Source organism: Hylaeus volcanicus, unplaced genomic scaffold, assembly GCF_026283585.1.
Source record: "Hylaeus volcanicus isolate JK05 unplaced genomic scaffold, UHH_iyHylVolc1.0_haploid 12237, whole genome shotgun sequence".
NCBI classification, from domain to species: Eukaryota; Metazoa; Arthropoda; class Insecta; order Hymenoptera; family Colletidae; genus Hylaeus; species Hylaeus volcanicus.
Window position 1 is genome coordinate 1,886,381 of NW_026533172.1, and position 18,139 is coordinate 1,904,519.

The 18,139-nt window shown below is 32.4% G+C and overlaps 7 protein-coding genes across 13 annotated transcripts; 3 read left to right on the forward strand and 4 right to left on the reverse strand.

The window, feature by feature from the left end:
• Positions 1-194: 194 nt before the first annotated feature.
• LOC128883632 (uncharacterized) lies at positions 195-2,928 on the reverse strand. 2 transcript variants are annotated; one of them, XM_054136198.1, is made up of 11 exons: positions 2,785-2,928; positions 2,258-2,555; positions 1,889-2,195; positions 1,479-1,819; positions 1,344-1,419; positions 1,228-1,287; positions 1,049-1,158; positions 897-964; positions 743-835; positions 542-675; positions 195-497 (listed from the first exon to the last, which is right to left on the reverse strand). In XM_054136198.1, the coding sequence occupies exons 2-9, from the start codon at positions 2,396-2,398 to the stop codon at positions 790-792; spliced, it is 1,149 nt and encodes a 382-aa protein (XP_053992173.1). In that variant the 5' UTR covers positions 2,399-2,555; positions 2,785-2,928; the 3' UTR covers positions 195-497; positions 542-675; positions 743-789. The 2 variants fall into 2 exon arrangements, with proteins under 2 accessions (XP_053992173.1, XP_053992172.1); XM_054136197.1 differs by having other exon boundaries at positions 897-989; positions 2,785-2,920.
• An 86-nt stretch (positions 2,929-3,014) lies between these two features.
• Positions 3,015-4,523, forward strand: LOC128883636 (uncharacterized). Of its 3 annotated transcripts, none has more exons than XM_054136209.1 (5): positions 3,015-3,156; positions 3,236-3,677; positions 3,748-3,941; positions 4,007-4,153; positions 4,207-4,523. In XM_054136209.1, the coding sequence occupies exons 2-5, from the start codon at positions 3,386-3,388 to the stop codon at positions 4,399-4,401; spliced, it is 828 nt and encodes a 275-aa protein (XP_053992184.1). In that variant the 5' UTR covers positions 3,015-3,156; positions 3,236-3,385; the 3' UTR covers positions 4,402-4,523. The 3 variants fall into 3 exon arrangements, with proteins under 3 accessions (XP_053992184.1, XP_053992186.1, XP_053992185.1); XM_054136211.1 differs by having other exon boundaries at positions 3,751-3,941; XM_054136210.1 differs by lacking the exon at positions 3,015-3,156 and having other exon boundaries at positions 3,221-3,677.
• Positions 4,524-4,581: 58 nt separating this feature from the next.
• LOC128883628 (ataxin-2 homolog) lies at positions 4,582-7,177 on the reverse strand. Of its 3 annotated transcripts, none has more exons than XM_054136192.1 (8): positions 7,116-7,177; positions 6,491-7,023; positions 6,354-6,435; positions 6,206-6,296; positions 5,387-6,143; positions 5,166-5,320; positions 4,884-5,076; positions 4,582-4,826 (listed from the first exon to the last, which is right to left on the reverse strand). In XM_054136192.1, exons 2-8 carry the CDS (start codon positions 6,921-6,923, stop codon positions 4,768-4,770), a joined length of 1,770 nt encoding a protein of 589 aa, XP_053992167.1. In that variant the 5' UTR covers positions 6,924-7,023; positions 7,116-7,177; the 3' UTR covers positions 4,582-4,767. The 3 variants fall into 3 exon arrangements, with proteins under 3 accessions (XP_053992167.1, XP_053992166.1, XP_053992168.1); XM_054136191.1 differs by lacking the exon at positions 7,116-7,177 and adding an exon at positions 7,084-7,102; XM_054136193.1 differs by lacking the exons at positions 4,582-4,826; positions 7,116-7,177 and having other exon boundaries at positions 4,923-5,076; positions 5,180-5,320; positions 6,491-7,067.
• Positions 7,178-7,551: 374 nt separating this feature from the next.
• On the forward strand, positions 7,552-9,502 carry LOC128883634 (uncharacterized). Its single transcript, XM_054136206.1, has 11 exons — positions 7,552-7,712; positions 7,812-7,962; positions 8,011-8,041; positions 8,112-8,151; positions 8,234-8,409; positions 8,457-8,609; positions 8,685-8,775; positions 8,824-8,875; positions 8,944-9,026; positions 9,076-9,121; positions 9,192-9,502. The coding sequence occupies exons 1-11, from the start codon at positions 7,600-7,602 to the stop codon at positions 9,324-9,326; spliced, it is 1,071 nt and encodes a 356-aa protein (XP_053992181.1). The 5' UTR covers positions 7,552-7,599; the 3' UTR covers positions 9,327-9,502.
• Positions 9,503-10,782: 1,280 nt separating this feature from the next.
• Positions 10,783-12,034, reverse strand: LOC128883639 (uncharacterized). The gene is made up of 4 exons (XM_054136214.1): positions 11,553-12,034; positions 11,317-11,441; positions 11,063-11,242; positions 10,783-11,014 (listed from the first exon to the last, which is right to left on the reverse strand). The coding sequence occupies exons 1-4, from the start codon at positions 11,740-11,742 to the stop codon at positions 10,850-10,852; spliced, it is 660 nt and encodes a 219-aa protein (XP_053992189.1). The 5' UTR covers positions 11,743-12,034; the 3' UTR covers positions 10,783-10,849.
• A 142-nt stretch (positions 12,035-12,176) lies between these two features.
• LOC128883640 (uncharacterized) lies at positions 12,177-13,542 on the forward strand. Of its 2 annotated transcripts, none has more exons than XM_054136215.1 (4): positions 12,177-12,220; positions 12,546-12,680; positions 12,748-13,169; positions 13,232-13,542. In XM_054136215.1, exons 2-4 carry the CDS (start codon positions 12,649-12,651, stop codon positions 13,366-13,368), a joined length of 591 nt encoding a protein of 196 aa, XP_053992190.1. In that variant the 5' UTR covers positions 12,177-12,220; positions 12,546-12,648; the 3' UTR covers positions 13,369-13,542. The 2 variants fall into 2 exon arrangements, with proteins under 2 accessions (XP_053992190.1, XP_053992191.1); XM_054136216.1 differs by lacking the exon at positions 12,177-12,220 and having other exon boundaries at positions 12,261-12,680; positions 12,748-12,797; positions 12,876-13,169.
• A 582-nt stretch (positions 13,543-14,124) lies between these two features.
• LOC128883641 (uncharacterized) lies at positions 14,125-15,794 on the reverse strand. Its single transcript, XM_054136217.1, has 4 exons — positions 15,319-15,794; positions 15,172-15,259; positions 14,958-15,127; positions 14,125-14,904 (listed from the first exon to the last, which is right to left on the reverse strand). The coding sequence occupies exons 1-4, from the start codon at positions 15,440-15,442 to the stop codon at positions 14,762-14,764; spliced, it is 525 nt and encodes a 174-aa protein (XP_053992192.1). The 5' UTR covers positions 15,443-15,794; the 3' UTR covers positions 14,125-14,761.
• Between the last annotated feature and the right edge of the window lie 2,345 nt (positions 15,795-18,139).

Here is an 18,139-nt window from a genome sequence, read left to right on the forward strand (position 1 = left end):
AACGCGATGTTTTAAACTGGTCAATGAGTGAGGCATTGTTTCATACAGGCTAACCAAGAATTTTAGAATGGGCTTTCAAAATAAATAAAGCTGTTTCTTCCTTGATCCCATTATCACAACTTAACAACGAATGGAAAGTGTTTTTATAACTGTAGGCTTTTTCTAGTTGTATAGATTGTTATTATTATTGAAAATGAAAAACAACGTTTGAGACATTCATTACAGTTTTTTTTTTCTCTTAAAAAAAAAAATGACATCCAACATAAATTTTCTGTTAATCTACACAACAAAATTCTTTTTGTTGGTTTAAAAAGTTCTCTCTCATGTAGAACATTATCGGAAACTACAAAAAAACATGTTCCTTCGATATTTGACGATAAATAAAAAAGGTGAGTCCTGAAAGTATAACAGAAAGTGTAAAAATAAAATTCCATAAATGCTGCAACAAAATATCTTTGTTTCGATAAATATCAGCGGGTTGTGTTTTTGAAGAATATCTAAAAAAAATATTTTTTTTAATCAAAACAAAAAAAAAAAAAACCTTAAATGAAGCGGAAGATAAAAACGAAATAATAAAAGATATGCGCAAACATGTAGGGATACAATGTAAGTTAACAAAACAACAAGAAGCTCAACAGTTAAATTATAGCGGAATTTTTTGAAAATTGCTGCAGCCTTTTTTTAAAAACAAACAAAAAAAAAGGTTAAAAGGAGAAATTTATACTATGAATTCAAAGTATACCCTGCATGTTAGCTGATGAAATGTCACGATATAAACAATGGCAAGAATCAAAAAGGAACCATAGCGTACAAACCACAGAAGGTGTGTTGGAATCTAAAATTAGCAACTACTTTTTTTAAAGTTCCCACAGCGCGTTTTATACAACTAACCATACCTCTTTATTTTGATTGAAAAAAGAGTAGATGGAGTTGATGGGATCAAGCAGTGTAATGCGATGAAACACTGCATTATAGAATGTATACATTATCTATATTTTAAAATAAATTAAATACAAATCGTACATATTTTTGAACGTAAATATGTTACCTGATAAATACAAAAAATAACAACAAGGAAACGGAAAAACCGTTGAAAAAGAAGCGGGAAAAAAGAATTCTGTTTTTTAGCTTTTTCTAAAGCTAAGCATTCATCGATTTCTATATATATATTCACATACATTCAAAAAAAAAATTTAACTGTCTTGGGAAAAAAAGAAAAAAAATTACCTTCTTGAATTTCTTGCTTAGCTTGTTCCAATAATTTTACTTCATTTTCTAAAAAAACGTCTTAAAAATAAATTGAATAAAAAACATCAGAAAAATAAAGTTTTTTGTTTTTTTACCTTCTTTTGATTTGTTTACTCCAAGACAAAGAATTCCCCAAAATTTTTTCTTTTCCTTTAATTTATCCGTGTGAGACTTTTAAAAGACATCTTATGGTTTACAGATTTTGGATGTACAAGCTAAAGTGAACATACAACTGAAGTAAGTGTCCTTTGAATATCCGAATAAGAGTAAATATCGTTTTTAATTTTGTCAAGCCTAGTATCAATATTACTATAATACAACTTTAATGTTTTGGTGTATTCCTGAGATATCTGATACGGTGAAAAATAAGTATACACAATTTGTGTTATTCCAACGCCTCCAAAAGCTGCCGCTAGTATCACTCCATACAGACTACAGCGCAATAAGAGACTATCCGCACTGATATCTGAATAATCTAAGAAAAAAATTTTTTTCCCGCCAACGAATGGAACAGCAATCGAAATAAAAAGCGTTAACAATATCATGACGATCCAATGAATAAAATTGAAGACTAGAAACAAGACAATTTTCAATTTTTTTCGACTGAATACCTAGAAACGTAGTATCGTAAGAAACGTACAATATGAGTTAAAAGAATTTGTTTGAATAACAAATTGAATAAACAATATTGGTAAAATAATATAGAGAAATAAAACAAGAGCGATCATATGAAAATTCCATAAAACATAGAACCATTTTTGGCTTCCCATACCAATGGCTTGAGACAGATGTAAAAAAAGTAAAACTGTACAACATAATAAGGTAAGAGACACTGGTAAGACGCATAATGGAAAAATCGTTGAATTAAAAACGGTATCATCATTATGCAGCCATAAAGAGAAGAAACCCGACTTTTTGGGTGCAAGAACATTCTTCCAGTGAGTATTCTGAAATTTGAAAAAACATTTACTGTCTAGACACTTTATTATATATAAGCTTTAATACGTACACATTGATTCTTATTGTTTTCTAAATAATATACAAAAGAATAAGATAAATAAATATAAATAAATAAAAAAAGTGATTCAAAAAAAATGATCGCTACGACAAAAGGGTTAACGAAATTTTTTATTCTCTCACAAAGATACATTGCGTTGTATCTAGTTTTGTTATATTTTGAAGAAGATAACAGTGTTTGACTTAAAAAAGAAATCGGTTTAATAAAATAGAATTTTATGGAATCACGTTTGTAGTTTAAAAAAACGAATCAAACAGTCTTTGGCATCACTGTATCCATTAGCGTTGTCCTAAAAATAAGAATGGCAATATTCTTGTAAGAAAATAACAATTATTGAACGACGTGCAACCGAGTGAATGTAACAGAGAGAAAATTAGTCAATAACAGGGAAAGAGGAAAAAAAGTCAGAGGGTGTTAGAGCACGCCAGTGGTAGGCCAACTTGGTGTGAGAGGAAGGGGGTGTGAGGGCAAGGGAGTGTGCGTGTGTGGGGTTGGTGTGAAAGAGGATAAAAACGTACCGTTGCGTATTCCGAAGAGTATAGATTAATAATTAAGGTCGCTGAAAAAAAAAATTCTGAGTGCAAAAAAATCAAAAAGACATTTAAGTTAAATTGTTCCTTTTGTATGGTATCGGCATCTTGTGTAGATGAATTGTAAGACCTCTTTTTCAACTAGCATGTTTTTGTTTAAAAAAACAACTGCATGTTTTCTTCTTTATGTCTTTCACTTATAAAACAATGATCCAGGTGTAAAAGAGAAAAACAAAACAATTGAATATATAAAGTAATTTTTTTAACATAGTTGTGAGAGAGGTGGGGAGTATGAAGTGATTTACCCTGTGAGGCTTTTTTTTTCCATACGAACAAGTTTTCTTTGATGTCGTTAATAAGGTGAAAATTGATGTATTTATAGAAAACATACCCTGTTAATACATTCAGGTAACATGTCTTTTTTTTTTTCATCTGTTAGAATTCTTGTAGAAAACATGGAAGCTGTTTTATTGGACGCATAAGCAAAAAAAAGATTAGTTTTATCTCTGAAAAAATGAGACGTGACGTCATCTGGCGAAAAAATGCAGAATTTTAATCAATAGCGTCTTACTAAACCCTTAAGAATAAAATGGGAGCATATTGTTGCCCATCACAATGTAATTATGATGATCCTGATTACATATGTTTGGATGGTCAACCAAAACATGTGGAATCAAGAAAAAATCCCAATGGATCAGGTTTCAATAATAATAAGATAAAGAATTCAAAATCCCCAACAGATCAATATATTAATAAAGTGTTTCAAAAAAAAATTTTTTCAAATTATAACGCGTCGGAATCTTTTTTTGAAGATACCAGTGTAAATGAGTCTCTGGAAGAAAATGTATTGGACGAGTGTACGAGTAAGAAGGAGATTTCACGTAAGGGAATATGTCGATTCATGAGTGTTTTTTTTTCAATAGAATTCATCGTTTTGTTGGTTTTGAAAAGAAGGAGTATCACATCAAATTAACAACTATGACGGAGCATATTTAATTTATACTGAAGCTAACAATGGATCACTTTTAACATCTTGGAGTACTTCTAAACTACCAAATGCTCTTATATTTGCTCAACGTAAACCGAATCTTTTTATACCAAATTTTCGATACCGTCAAAAAAGTGTGGTCATTTCTTCTATTCATGTAGGCAAAAAAATATCAAGAAAAAATTTCTTCTTCCATTCAATTTTATTTATATGTGCATTTAGATTGAACAAAAAAATGTTTTAGAAGGAGTTCTTTTATTTTTAAAATCAATTCGAGCTTTTCAAAGTAAAGTTTTTTTTTTTAATGTTAAGGATTCTCTTGGTCAAATAGCTCCAATTTTTTTTTTGTTTTATACAGATCAGAACAAAGTATGTCAGTAATTTTTGTGAAAATTCATTGACTCTTTTTGGTTTATCATTAGGTTTCTGTGTTGAGTGGTGAGGATGAGGCTGAGAATTTGATGGAAACAAAAATGATAGCGTCATGTTTTCTTTCTGAAAAGTGTGTGAATGATTTCATTGTATTAAAAAATCAGGCGTATGTGGAATTTCAAGACTTTGAGTGCTTGTGTGTTAAATATTCCAATATTTTATGTACGAGTATACTTAAACAATAGTTTTAATTTTTGTTTTTTTTTAATTTTTGCTTCTTTTACTGTTTTTCGACGAATAATTAACAAAAAATACCTTTTTTTTTTTCTTGAAAAAATATTCTAAATGAAAAATTATTTTTTTTCGATTCGTTTAAAGAAAATATATAATGATTTAATGTGTATTACGTTCGTATACTTTTTTTATTCATGAAAAAGTAGTGCAGTGCTTTAGAATGTTACGTCGCGTGGACTCATTTAATATATGCAAATGCTCATTTAAAAAAAATCAAAACAAAAAGTGTGTGGCATTTGTGGAAACAAACAAAAAGAACATTTAAAGGTATTATGCTGTGTAACAAGAGCATTTTTGCTTTTCAACCATTTCTTTTACTATCGCATATACGACACTTTAATAAAATGATTTTCCTTAATGGGAAAATTATTCAAACCTTTTCAAAACACAAAATGGGTTTAACGAAATGTTAAGAATATTTTTTCAAACATACATGTCATAGCCACCGTTGCTTGACTCACAGTTTCATAATCAATAAAGGCTACACCGCGCGTACTTGAAGTCCGAATATCACCGCAGCCTGGATATTGTTTGAAAACAATTTCTAATGTTTGTATATTACAATCATCTGGAAGATTTTCAACACATAATGTTTTATTAGGAAGAGTTGGTTCAATATGAGGCGCCTAAAAAAAAAGGTATGCTTAGTTTGAAAGAACAAAAAGCTTTCAAAATATCCCAGCTACCCCCCCCCCCCGCCCCAAAACCATGTTACCGCAGTCGTGCTACCGTTAGGTTTATATAATGTTGGTGCATTCACAATCGAATTTGTTGTAGGAGTTAAAGTAAAGCCCATCGGTTTTGTGTCCGAAGATGCAAAAGTTGCTCCATTTTGTCGTCCAAAAGTTGTTTCCGTAGCACGTTTTTTAGCTATCAGGCCATTTCATAAATTATATCAATTCAAAAAAAAAAAAAAAAACCGCACGTAAAACCTACCTGCACTTATAGCAGCAGCAGCGGCAGTAGCTGCAGCAACAACAGCATCCTTTGACATGGGTGTTAGAGGTGGACCAACGGATTTCATGTCATGCGGTAAGCCTCCTGTGGTGTTAGGGTTGCATCCCATCATTCTTGCTGGATTCATCATATACGTTTGTTGTTGTTGTTGTGGTTGTTGTTGTTGTTGCTGTAACATTAATTGTTGCTGGAGTAACAATTGCTGTTGTTGTTTAGGTCCTCCCATGACATTATCTTTCCGGCCTGAATGGGGCCCTCCAGAAGCATTGAAAATAGGAGTATTCGTACGCCCTACTGTCATGGATTGAAAATGACCAGGCATTGTATTTGGTAATGTTGAAGACGAATGGTATGGACGCATGGTATGCATTTGAGAAAAAGGCTCATGAAGATGACCTTGAGGCATTTGCTGTTTCTGTTGATTGGTAGCATTGTATTGAGATGGTATGGCGTTAGGAAACATGGCAAGAAGTGAAGGTTGCTGCATGACTTGTTGGACTTGCGCAGCAATAGCGGAAGCAGCTTGCAGTGGTTGTGTTAAATTGGGAGTATCTCCCCCAACATTTTGTTGATGCATATGTTGTATCACCATTTTTTGAAAATGCTGTAACTGATTTTGTAATTTTTTTTCTCTTTCAATGATAGCGCGAGGTTTTTTAGGACCAGGAGGTCTTTGAATAAAAGTACCAGCTTCTTTTGTGAAAATGTCCGATAATTCTCGAGCGTATTGTATACGCTTATTTATGAGAGAAAAAAACAAACACTAGTCATTTTTGTTGTCATTACAAAAAATATTACCATTTCTTTATTAGCATAAGGGAATCCCTGTAACTGAAGCAGTGCTTTATTAGCCGATTCTTGTTCAGCGAAAACCACCCACGCTTGACCTCTGTCATGATTGCGTATGAAACTCAAAAAAAACATTGCCTTGACTTGTCAACTTTACCTTCTCCAAAAAGAGCTCATTGCGACTATTTGTCGTACAGCACCAAAATTACTAAAAATACCTTGTAAATCTTTTTTCAATTCTAGAACAAAAAACCTTTCAAGCTATACAGAACAATGTTTTTTTAAAGCACATACGAGGTAATGGTATCTTAGAGTTAAGATTATTGATATAAAGAGTACGGTTAGGTACAATGGTATCAGTTGCTTCCTGGGTTACTGCACCGGCATTATTGTCTAGTGTGACGGTCGTGTCTTCAGTGCCTTTTGGTGCACTTTTTGCTTCTTTCGTGGATGGATCCACAACTGGTTCCATAAGTGTATCAACATGTTGATCTTTCAAATCGCCCTTAGTTTCAAGACAAGCTTCATTGGGACCATTTTCAAAAGATACCGTTACTGGCGTGGACGTTGACGTCGAAACAGAACTTTCCTTACTCGGAGGATGTAAAATACTATTGTTTGATCCATTTGCATTTTCTTTCAACTCACACATATTCACACTCAAAAGATTTAAAGTATCACTGGGTTCATTACTCGTGTGCGCTTGTAAAGTGGTGCTGTGATGCATTCCCCTAGTCTTTTATTAACGTAACAGAAAACCAGGACAAATATATTTAGAGGTCCTAGTTCACCAGATACAAAAAGAACTTTTATGTAGATGCTATTTTCTATGAGGTACAGTAATGTGACAAACAAAAAATTTAGAAACAACAAAAACAATCTTTTACTTAAAAAATCGCTCTATTCACGTATCACTAACTTTGTAATTGAAAAAAAAAATATTAAAGGGTTTTTCGATTATTTTTCATTTTTTTTTTACTTCCAGTTTGTTTTTTTGCAAAGAAAAAAAGCAGCACGAACAACATGTTGAATCATAGATACCAACTATTCGAGACGATTATGAAAAAACAAAAAAAACCTTTACAAAGTCTACGCAACACATACTTTGAGCTTTATTAGAATACATATTTTGTACTCTTGTGATACAAGCATCTTTTTTTTTTTTTTAAGAAAAGTAAAATGTTACCACTAGCGTCATTTTAAATAAAAAAAAACAGTTTTTTTTAATTAATAAAACTAAGAAAAAATTTTCAACCGTAAAGCATCTCAATAGTCTTTTAGCATCAGATGCCGCTAAAGGTAGGCCTCTTAACATTTTCAGGATCATGATTAAAAGATTCTTGACGCTGATTTGAATTAAACGCTCTACACATTTTAACACCATTTTTTTTCGTATCGATCAAATGAGCAAAGAAAACGAACCCTTTAATACACCAGGACATGACGTGCCTTCTGAACCACACTCGGATGCCTTGCAACAATCATCAAAACTTCCTTTAGTTGTCGTCGTTATTGGGTAAGTCATTCTTTTTGTCTTTTTTGTAAGAAAAAATAAGCGTTTAAATTAAACACACGTACTGTTTGTATAATTTTTGTTAATACAAAAATAAAAAAGAATGGCAGGCAGTGGCAAAACAACAATGATCAAAGCTCTTTGGAAATATTTCTCACAACCAAGAGTGTTAGATGATAAAGACACGGAACAAGACACAATAACGGAAATTCAGCCAGCCTTCAAGACGTATATTCTCAATTTAGATCCAGCGGTAAGCGGTCATAGTGGTTTCAATGCTCCAAGATGATTCTTATTTTAGGTGACCTCTACACCTTATCCAGCCAATATAGGTGAAAAGCAACGAGTAGCATTTTAAAGTGTTGAGAACCAATTTTTTTCTTTATATTTCTTCCTTTCAAGATATTTGTGATACTATTAAATATAAGGAAGTCATGAAACAGTAAGGCGTGAAAGGTTTTTTAAAAAAAACTTCATAACATCTGATTGTCATCTCCATTTACCTAATGTTCGTACTTTTGTAGATATAAATTAGGACCCAATGGTGCTATTATGACTTGCTTAAATTTATTTGCTACCAAGTTTGATCAAGTGCATGATGTGCTATCTAAAAGAGCTCCCAACCTTGATATTGTACTTGTTGACACACCTGGGCAAATTGAAGTTTTCAATTGGTCAGCGAGTGGCTCGATTATTTTAGGTTATACCAACCTAAGCCACGCCTTTCTTATTTTTGACCATTTTTAGACACTTTAGCATTATCTTATCCGACAGTCATCTTGTATGTTTTGGATACAGCACGCTGTCAAAGTCCGGTCACTTTTATGTCAAATATGATGTATTCTTGTGGAGTTATGTATAAATCCAAACTTCCTTTTATTATGGCTTTTAATAAAATTGGTAACACTTTTTTTCTCTTTTGATTAAAAAATACTATTATAAAAAGTACTAGTTTACTTGACAATTCGCATTTAGACGTTCAACCTGCTACTCAATGCCTTGAATGGATGAGAAACTATAATTCCTTTGCTTCCGATGTTTGTAAGGAAGATTCCTATATGGCAACGTACGTTATTGTCTTTTTTTCTGTAATTTATCTTGATTGTAATTCTAGTCTTAGTCGCACATGCGCTTTATCTATGAATGAATTTTATGAAGGAATTCAAGTCAGTAGCTTTCCTCTTAGTGTTGTTTCAATGGTTCCTCGTGATCTCATTCTATCTTTGTTATGTAGAGTGTTTCTTTGTCTGCTGGTACATCACTTGGGCTGGAAAAGCTAGAAATAACGTTACAAAAGGCCAGAAACGAGTATACAAAGTAAGAAAGACGATTTGTTAAGGAATCTTACTAGGACTATTTTTTCTAGTATTTATTTGCCATGGTTGCGAGATCAAAGAGACGTTGTACGAAAGGTAGTTTTTCTGTCTCATTCAATAAACTGACGTTTTCTTTTCATAAGTGATTTTTCTCTTTTGGTCTTAGCGTCGAGAAAAACTAGCTGCAGAATCAGCCAAACATTTTGCACAAGATAGAGAAAGGGATACAAAACATAAAGAAAGGCAAGACGGCAATGATCTTGTTGATAAAAGAGTTCTTAGGTGGAAGTTTTCGCGCTAAACGTTTCTATTTCTTTTATGCGTAACAAGTGAGCAGGCTCGTCAATTTCTTTTTGCTGATAACAAAAAATATGTTATTCAATCTGATTTTCTTTTTGTTCATAATATTTTTTTGATTGATTTGAAAATATTTCATTGATAAACCGAAATTCGAGTTAACTCGACTTTGCCTTCATCTACATGAGAAAAAAAAATATAATAACTGAACCTGAAATACTTTATCTTAAAATTGAATCAACGATTTCGAATCAAGTCAATTAAGACATTTTCTTACAAAGTATAAAGAATAAAAAAATTCATTTTAAACAAAAAGATGGAAATCAAAAGTCAGAGTATGTTTTGAAAACGGAAAGGAGCATGAGATTACTTGTTACCTGCATTTTTTCTATTGTGTATTGGAAATGTTTCCGGGCTCAGCAAGAGGCTCAACGGAAACCACCGTCGTATTTTCCTTCCACACACGAACCTCGAATTCAGGGAAATCAAATTACATTAGATGTAGTGAATCAGTTATTTCGACATAAGCCACATACCTCTTATAGTATTTCCATGAATGAGGAATTTCAAACGTTACCATACTCCATCCAGAGTCGCTTACGGAGAGTTTTTTGTCAAGAAATTATAAACAATTCAATCAAATGTATTTTATACTTGGAGCTTGTTTTTAGTGAATTAACCCTAACTTTACCTGCTGAAGCTCTTGTTAGCGCTTCTTTGACTTTGCGTAGCATTCTTCTTGAATTAAAGTATCAAAAATATATCGCTATAGATAAGTTAAAAGGATTCGCCTATTTGACTGTGGAAGCTTTACCTTACGTTGAAGAAGTACGCATTGCTTTGGAGAAGAAAATAAATACAATGACATATTTAAAGGGAACATTTTGTTTTCATTCTTCTTTATGTGATGATTATAATAAAGAAATAACTTGAAACTTTATTCTTTTCACGGAAACTCATTCCTTTTAATACTTTATTGTAAAAAAAACCCATTTCACTGCACAGCGCCACGTTACCTTGATGCGTTTTACCAATGGCTTGTTTCATACAATGATTTTGTATCCGTAATTCAAAATTAGAAAAAAGTCAATCACCCCACGTCAGGTGTTCAATAATTAGTTCAAAGAGGTTTCTTTTTTTTTTTTTTTTTTCAATTCTTGCTTATTTACTTTCGTACTCCTTTCATGTATTTGCTGGTGTTTTCAAATGTTAAACATGCACAAAAAGTTATATACATGCGTAACCCATATAGGGTCCGTGCACCGTTCCACATACTAAATTTTTGACCATATTAAATAAACTTACCTGGTCAGGGCACGGGGTGGCTCCTACATCACGCTGTCCTACTCTGGAGCAGAGCATTGCACTCAGCTGTCTGTAAAGGGGTACGAGCTTCTTTTATAGGGGTGTCGATGACGTAATTTTTTCTTTGTGGCTCGTGTTCTGCACGGCCGCTAACATATTTTAAAAAGTTTATTAAATTGTTTTCTAAAGATGTTTAGTTAAAAATTGCTAGTATCTGCTAATTTATAAAAGATAGTACTGCTTAGGTAAAGGTGAAGTTGTTTCTAAAGCTTGTTGTGCTCTTTGTAATAAGGACAGTATCTTGTCTGGAATTCCTTCAAGTGTGTTGGGTTGAATATTCGGTACCTGGTAGTTAGATGAAAGAATTTGACGGCGTTTTGCGGAAGCCTGAGTTTTTACACCATTAGTTGAATGCTAACAATCAAGATGCGTTACTTTTTGTACTGAAGCACCTCGTTTTTTAAGAGACTCTACATCTCGATAGTCGAAAAGTGGTGGACGAGTTGTTGTTAAAGTCTTGGGAGAACACAAACGCACTTCTTTCGGATTACATGCTAATCCCAAGGGATTGACATAATTTGAATTTTCTTTTGTGCTTCGAAATTTTCCTGCCACCTGTCAACACAAGTAATCACCATAAACGAGCAAGGGGTCTCAATTGCAATTGAGAAATTGGTTGGTAACATTACCTTTGTGATTGTTTGAACAAGGCTTCCGTTGTTACTCATAAGCGTAGGAATATAATGATTCAGTACCTGCATGGCAGACTCTGCGATGTTCACAGCAGTATTTACTCCATTCGTGTGCGGCACCTCTACATATACGCATTAAAATGCTGTTTTAATAGTATTTCGATGAGTAAGGCTACATTTTTAATACTCCATTTCAATAGAAATGATAAATTAATATGCTAATTAACATTTACTTAAATTTGGACGTCTCGGAATTTCTGGGCGTAAGGATAGTTGCACAATAGGTTCTTGGTTCAAAGGCACTGCATTCGTTTCATTCGGCCGCTCTAACTTGAGTCCAAGAGACGTCAAGTTCATTTCATGCGCCAGCGCCGGACGACAGACAATCAATAAACAGGTTGAATACAATTCAAGTCGCCGCATGTTTATTTAAGGAAACGTTTTAAAAAAAATTAATTGGCACTTGAAGGCGCCTCATAGAATATTTGACACATTGCAGGAAAACAACGTAATGACTTAACTTTACCAAAAATGTGAGTTTTATGTCGACTGATGACAAACACAGACAGGTTACCATGATTTCAAAAAGTTATTTCTATTGTTAAAACTAAAATTCTACAGCGTTTTAAGAAAAACTATGCATTCACTATCACAGAAATTATTCCCTATTCAAACGTTTGTAGCGTATCAAACAAAAAACGTATTTAACTTTTTTGTTTTGCAAAAAAAAAAGATTTTGTATTTACGCTGTCTTTAAAAAAGTTTTCTGAATATTTTTGTTTTAATCTTAACAACATCATCTTTTGTTATCACCAAACATTTTGGTATTTTGAATTAAAAAAAAAATTATCTAAACATCTTTTAAAAGCGGGATACTAACAGAATATAATCCAACACATTTGTAAGTTTTCCAAATATTTTTTTTTCTTGTCAAAATAATCCTTCAATTCCTCTAAAATCACAAAGTTTTGTTAAAAATCTTATTTTGTTAGTTTTTTTTTTTTTAATGTATACGTAGCTCTGGTACTTGCTAAATAAAAGTAACACTCTTTAAAATGTATTACATGGGCGAATTATGTTCTTAAAAAACGCTTTTTACTGTTCATGAAAATTCTTTCAAATCTATTTTCTCAAATGTCGTTGTCATACAATTGCAGTAAAGTCAATATTGTTATTCGCAATTTAAAAAACAAGAATTAAAGCCATACTTTTATCTTTGAACGTAGGTGATCATGTAGGTTCACCTTATTGAACTGAATCAGTTTTAAACAAAAATGGAGTGGTAGCGTTACCGCCTTGTGCAAAGAATTATCGCGAACGGTTGAATCCATGATTGATGTTGTTAAAGAAGAATTACAAGGGTTTGTGTTAAAAAATTTTTGATACTTTTGAGCCTGTAAATTGTATGAAATACATTTTTTTTGTTAGAAACGATGAGAGGAAAAAAGCAGGAAAAACCTATCATTCTATGATAGCGCGTAAGCATCGTTTATCCAAAAATGTGATGGCAAAACATGAAATTGACGATTTCTTTACATTTATGGGGCTTAAATTAGTTCCGACTAATCATTTAAAAAACAATGGAGAAACCAACACGTCAAAACAACTTCAATGTTTTTCTCTTTCCACACCTGAAGTACACATTTTCAGATTAACTGTTGACCCCGGAGTTAAAGCTACATGTGAAGATTTAATCTCAGCACTTCAATCGCACGTTTTAAACACCTCTTCTTTGTTATCCCTACCTTCTACAATAAAAGTATCTGGGTGCACTTATAATGTTTCCTATACTCCTCCGCACGGTGATGAACTTCTTTTCGGCGATAGATTGTGTGATTCCCAGTGGATAGGTAATTGTTTTTCTTTTTCATTTAGGTGACATTGTAACCATGAGTTATTCTATCTTTTCTAGGTCCTAAATGTTTAGGAACGGCCATCATCAGCCCTGCGCCCGCACAACATTCACCTTGTGATCTTTTTATGGAGCCTCACAACTACACTAGAATAAATAAAAATACCTTTTCTTCCCTTCGTAAACCTCAACAATAAATTGTTTGTTTTTAGAAAATGAATTCACAATGTTTTATTCAATTTCACCTCAAACAAAATTCTACTCGACAATACTATACATTAGGTTTTTTTGTAATTGTTTTTTTATTTTTTATTAAATAAAAGAAAAAAAATTACAGTTTGGGCCTTACTAGAAAAACTCTATTGTCATTATTTCTTTCTACAAGGGTGATAGGAGAAAAATAATCAGAAAGTATTATCCTTAGTTAAATGTCTTCTTACATGAACTGACTCTACATTAAAAGTCTCAAATTCTTAAAACAGACCCGCACAACATTTTCTCACGTTATAAAAAAAATCCCTTAGTGGTTTTGGTGTAAAACAAAACTGTGACGCGTACGTATACGTAGGCGAAAAGTGTTAAGGTTTGGGATCCGTAGAAAAACAATATCTATTCAATATGTTACTAACATATTGAGGAAAAGAAGAAATCCTATGGTATCGAATCCATCTCTTTTAGTAGCCGTTGACCCTAATGAAGAAGACTTGACTCTACCTTAACTAAGTTTTTTTTTTAACAATTTACTATATTCTTTTTCTCTGTTCCTCTGCTTTTTAAATCTAGGTTGACACTTGCTAGAGTGTTTTGCTCGTTAGTGTCAATCTCTCACATCAGGAAGGAATGAGTTGGGTATCCTAAGCCACAGCGGTGACTGACGCATGCTGGGATTGATTAAACCATTTTATGGTAAGAACATTAGGTAAGGTCAACACGCTACCAACCCATGCACTATTTCGTTTGCGTAGAACAAGCTAACTAGTTTGATTTTCTTTTTTGGTGTACTGCTAATTTGCAAGGGCAAAATATAATGAAAATTTTATAAAGCAATATAAAAATTAAACAAATTAGCTTGGAATTAGAAATAACACACTACATTTTGAAATTGTTTATTATTTAAACTCATTTAAAAAATCTATATGTGTTTAACTCTGATAATGTATTAACAAGAATAAAATAATCTGTTTGTTTCATTCAATTTTTTTCTTCTCCTGACGATCACTTGTAAACTAACAGAATATTAGCATGGAGACTAAGGAAAACGATTGAAAAGTTGTTTAAAGAAAGCTACTTTGTAAAATTCAACATTTGAAAACTCTAAAAAAAAAGAGTTTTCAATGTAGCGATCGGAAAGGCAGTATGTAACAAAGTGAAACGTATATTGCAAGACGCGATGTTTCAATGAACCTTCCCTGTGAGTAGAAAGAAGCACAAGAATAGCAAAAAACAAGAATTTTCTACAGAAAGATCAAGGGAGTCGCTATTCAAAGTTTAAAGAACCATGGTGAACGTTCTGTAACATGTTGTATATTTTGATGTGTCGAGTTTTCTCAAAACGTTAATTTTAGGTAACACGAATTGTAGTTCCTCTTTTTAAATAATATCCCTCCACCATCGACTTAAACGAAACACGACAGAGTCCGATTGAGTTAAGGCATTTCCAATTTCAGATACACTCGCTTTTGATGATAGTATATTTTCGCGTTGATTTCGTAAGCTGGTCATTATGGAAGCACCTACAGAACGAAAGTGTTATGAATAATAAAATGAAAGACTTTGTCCAAAATACCCTGTTGTTCACAATTTTTAGCATCAAATAAAGCAGCCTTCAAAGCCAGGTTGGAACCACAAAAGTTTTGGAAGGCTACGTCGTCATCTTTGGCTGAAATTTTCTTTCGAATTTCGCAATTCTGTGCATAGTGTAATAAATATTTTTTTTGAAGGTCTTCAAAATGTCTCCTAATTTAAAAAAAATTAAAAAACGGATTTGGAGTCCGTACTACCATATCTTTTGGCAACGCTCTTTTAGCTGTTCAGTTTCTTCTGTTTCTTGCAGATGACTCATACAAATGTGAAGACTATCTGTGTAATCTACACAAATGGCCACAGGAAAACAGAAATGATTCGAGTATGTATTAACAGTAACAAACATTTTAAACTGTGAAAATCACGTGTTACATTAGAGGGATACTCTTGTAGAATGTCATCATTTTTCAAATCATTTTCAAATTTGTCACATAAATCTTGATACGCATCAATATAATCTTTAATCATTTTTTTAAAGATTTGAAACCTTCTTTCCGAATGTCCATGCACATACCAGGAACAGGGTGGACCGTCAAAAACTTTTGCTATAAAATTGAAAAAATAATTTTACACAACTTCTATTTCGCGTCTCAAACCATATAGTCAGAAAACAACCAAACACATGAAAAAAAAATTATTAGCTTTTTAATTCAATTATGTTATGTCCATAATTTTAATAATTAAATGTGTAACAAACCCTTGAGGTAATTAAAAATGTACACTATTTTTTTTTTGGATTCCCTGTCAAGTGACAAACACTGTGTTTTCATCCTTGTTTAAAAAAAAAAAAACCAAGCTTTGTTCCTTAGTGACCAGGATGTCAATTATTCTTACTGTTTAATGTGTGTTTCTTTTTTAAACATATAAAATAAACTAGTGATTACGACTTAATAAAGATATTAGTTCTATTCATGGCTGTGAAAAACTTTATTTCTTATTGTATTCATTAAAGTACATTTGTTTAATTTTTTTAAGGTAGAACGTTATGCATAGATATTTTTTTTTTTTTTAATGATTTATTTAATACCATTTAATTAAAAGCGGTAACGAAATTGCTTCTTTGATAAATAAAACCATTGCATCTATTGTTACTCTATACATACTACGAAATTGTTACTGTTTTTTCCTCAATAATATATTTTTTTTCTTATCATTTAAAAATGTCTACGGGCGTTTTGGACTCTGAGTTGTGCTCGAAGCCTGTTTTTTTCTTAATTTTTCTTGTAATTGACTGACAATATTTGAAGAATTCATATTATGCTGAGCGTCCTCTGGAATCATAGGAATAATATCGGAGACTTTAGGGGGAACAACAACCGGTGGTGAAATCATGTGAATTTGTTCAGGAGCAACTTCTCCAGCAGCTCTTAATTCTGCTTCTTGAGCAGCTATTGCTGCTTTTTGACTCAGAGCAGTCTTATGACTTTCTTCCATAATTTGAGCCATTTTAGGCGATAATTTCCCACGAATAATGGGAATCGGTGGTCCTTGATAACGAATAAAAGGTTCCGCTTCTCTGTCTCCTATGTAGGCATCATCAACAGGATACACCCATGGTACCGGTATGGGGTGGGATGGAGAATCGATAGCGATTTCAGGCATACCCTTGCCACGAGCCGTCACAAACGCTATGTAACGCACAAAGAAAACCGCTGCAAGGAATTGTAGTGTTGTTGTTAACATTTTCAATCGGTCAGAACGAATTTGGGATTTTTTATAAAATCGTTAAACAATATTCTAGTAGTAAGCTAAAGAATGCGTAACTGAAAGAAAAGTGTTCGTACAACTAAAACTGTTAAAGCATGCGTGGAGTGAATTACCTTTTAATTCACAATGACCACAAGTCTTTCTATAGACAATTGTCGCCAAACAAAAAAAGTTGCTCCACACTCCTTAGAAATATCAACAAACTCATTATTCTTACACTGGATGCCGGCCACATTTTCCTCTTCTATTTGTTGTAAGATATCATATAGAGTACCAAAAAAAAATTGTTTTTTTTAATAAAACACTTTTTATTAACCCCACGATATTGTCAAGCATATATCAAACCATGTCACATATTTGATGTTTTAAGAAACCCTTAAGGATATAATTTCTCCTTTATTGCTTACAATTAACGCGTTATTCTATTTTTTTTTGGAATTTTAAAAAAAATTAAGCAGTCCACAAATGACCGAAACACATTGTTTTAATAGTAACAAACCCATTTTTTTTTAATATTAAAATAAGAGTCATCTTAGTGAGTTCTCGTTATTTTAAAATTAGAAAAACGAGTAAAGCGGTCGCGTCACAAACTAACAAATTCAGAGTGTGTTTCAGTGTCTTGTCACAATTCAATAACATCGCTTAAACTACAGTTCGACTTGACATGATAGTTTTGTTTTCATTTTTCTGCAACTGACCGATCAAAAGATTCAACGTAAAAACACCATATAGATTTTTTTCTTTCAATTCTTTAACGAATAGCAACAATTGCGACATTAACTTAAAAAAAGTTTGAGCATGACTCGAAAAATATTTTTAAAAAATCATGAAACATTTTTTTTTAAAAAAAATCATTGTTTGTATAAAACCAAATTTCAGCAACCGCATGATTTGATCAGGAAAAAAAACAATGAATGGCATACCATTAACAGCGCAATGCTCTAATTTTTTTATTCTTTCGTAGCTCATATAAAAGTGAAGAATTGCACCAACGAAAAAACGTCAAAAATTAAGAGAGTATTTTTGTAAAAAACACAAGAACAAGGCCATCTCACTCTCCAAGCAAAACGTCAAAAGCTTTTCCAAATTGTGTATTTTGCTAATATCAATGGTAATTTGAAGCGTTCATTTTTTTTTACCATCAAATGTTTGTTAAAGTTTGTTTGTCGGATTGAAATTATGGGAAGCGTAATATTCGCCTAAAATTTTATTTTTTACTTAAATTAAGCCATATTCTACTCCACTTCGTTGTGACCAGTGTCAGCTTAGTGTGATTGAAAAAAAATGGTTATTTGTTTTTTCAAAGTATGCATGACGTACAATTTCATGTAGAGGTTCTGGCTGCATTTTAAACGAAAGAAGTGCACAATTTTTTACCAGGAATAAAAAAAATGGAATTATTAACGATTTCTAGAATTGAGCAAAAGAAACAATGAGCAATGATTGATTGAGGATGTG

Excerpts from the sequence above, each read along its gene's own strand:
- LOC128883636 (XM_054136209.1), top strand. The coding sequence starts at position 3,386 with ATGGGAGCATATTGTTGCCCATCACAATGTAATTATGATGATCCTGAT. Across the intron at positions 3,942-4,006 it reads TGGTCATTTCTTCTATTCAT|ATTGAACAAAAAAATGTTTT; the intron begins GTAGGCAAAAAA and ends ATGTGCATTTAG. Across the intron at positions 4,154-4,206 it reads TTTATACAGATCAGAACAAA|GTTTCTGTGTTGAGTGGTGA; the intron begins GTATGTCAGTAA and ends GTTTATCATTAG.
- LOC128883639 (XM_054136214.1), bottom strand. The coding sequence starts at position 11,742 with ATGCGGCGACTTGAATTGTATTCAACCTGTTTATTGATTGTCTGTCGT. Across the intron at positions 11,442-11,552 it reads TCCGAGACGTCCAAATTTAA|AGGTGCCGCACACGAATGGA; the intron begins GTAAATGTTAAT and ends GCGTATATGTAG. Across the intron at positions 11,243-11,316 it reads TTGTTCAAACAATCACAAAG|GTGGCAGGAAAATTTCGAAG; the intron begins GTAATGTTACCA and ends TTGTGTTGACAG.
- LOC128883634 (XM_054136206.1), top strand. The coding sequence starts at position 7,600 with ATGAGCAAAGAAAACGAACCCTTTAATACACCAGGACATGACGTGCCT. Across the intron at positions 8,042-8,111 it reads ACCTTATCCAGCCAATATAG|ATATTTGTGATACTATTAAA; the intron begins GTGAAAAGCAAC and ends CTTCCTTTCAAG. Across the intron at positions 8,152-8,233 it reads TATAAGGAAGTCATGAAACA|ATATAAATTAGGACCCAATG; the intron begins GTAAGGCGTGAA and ends GTACTTTTGTAG.
- LOC128883632 (XM_054136197.1), bottom strand. The coding sequence starts at position 2,398 with ATGTATCTTTGTGAGAGAATAAAAAATTTCGTTAACCCTTTTGTCGTA. Across the intron at positions 1,820-1,888 it reads AAATTCTTTTAACTCATATT|TCTTCAATTTTATTCATTGG; the intron begins GTACGTTTCTTA and ends TCTTGTTTCTAG. Across the intron at positions 1,288-1,343 it reads AGTAAACAAATCAAAAGAAG|ACGTTTTTTTAGAAAATGAA; the intron begins GTAAAAAAACAA and ends TTTATTTTTAAG.
- LOC128883640 (XM_054136215.1), top strand. The coding sequence starts at position 12,649 with ATGATTGATGTTGTTAAAGAAGAATTACAAGG. Across the intron at positions 12,681-12,747 it reads GTTAAAGAAGAATTACAAGG|AAACGATGAGAGGAAAAAAG; the intron begins GTTTGTGTTAAA and ends TTTTTTTGTTAG. Across the intron at positions 13,170-13,231 it reads GTGTGATTCCCAGTGGATAG|GTCCTAAATGTTTAGGAACG; the intron begins GTAATTGTTTTT and ends TATCTTTTCTAG.
- LOC128883641 (XM_054136217.1), bottom strand. The coding sequence starts at position 15,442 with ATGATTAAAGATTATATTGATGCGTATCAAGATTTATGTGACAAATTT. Across the intron at positions 15,260-15,318 it reads TGATTTTCACAGTTTAAAAT|ATTACACAGATAGTCTTCAC; the intron begins GTTTGTTACTGT and ends CCATTTGTGTAG. Across the intron at positions 14,905-14,957 it reads TAAAAATTGTGAACAACAGG|GTGCTTCCATAATGACCAGC; the intron begins GTATTTTGGACA and ends TTCGTTCTGTAG.
- LOC128883628 (XM_054136192.1), bottom strand. The coding sequence starts at position 6,923 with ATGCATCACAGCACCACTTTACAAGCGCACACGAGTAATGAACCCAGT. Across the intron at positions 6,297-6,353 it reads ATGAGCTCTTTTTGGAGAAG|AGGTCAAGCGTGGGTGGTTT; the intron begins GTAAAGTTGACA and ends CAATCATGACAG. Across the intron at positions 5,321-5,386 it reads TGCTGCTGCTATAAGTGCAG|CTAAAAAACGTGCTACGGAA; the intron begins GTAGGTTTTACG and ends ATGGCCTGATAG.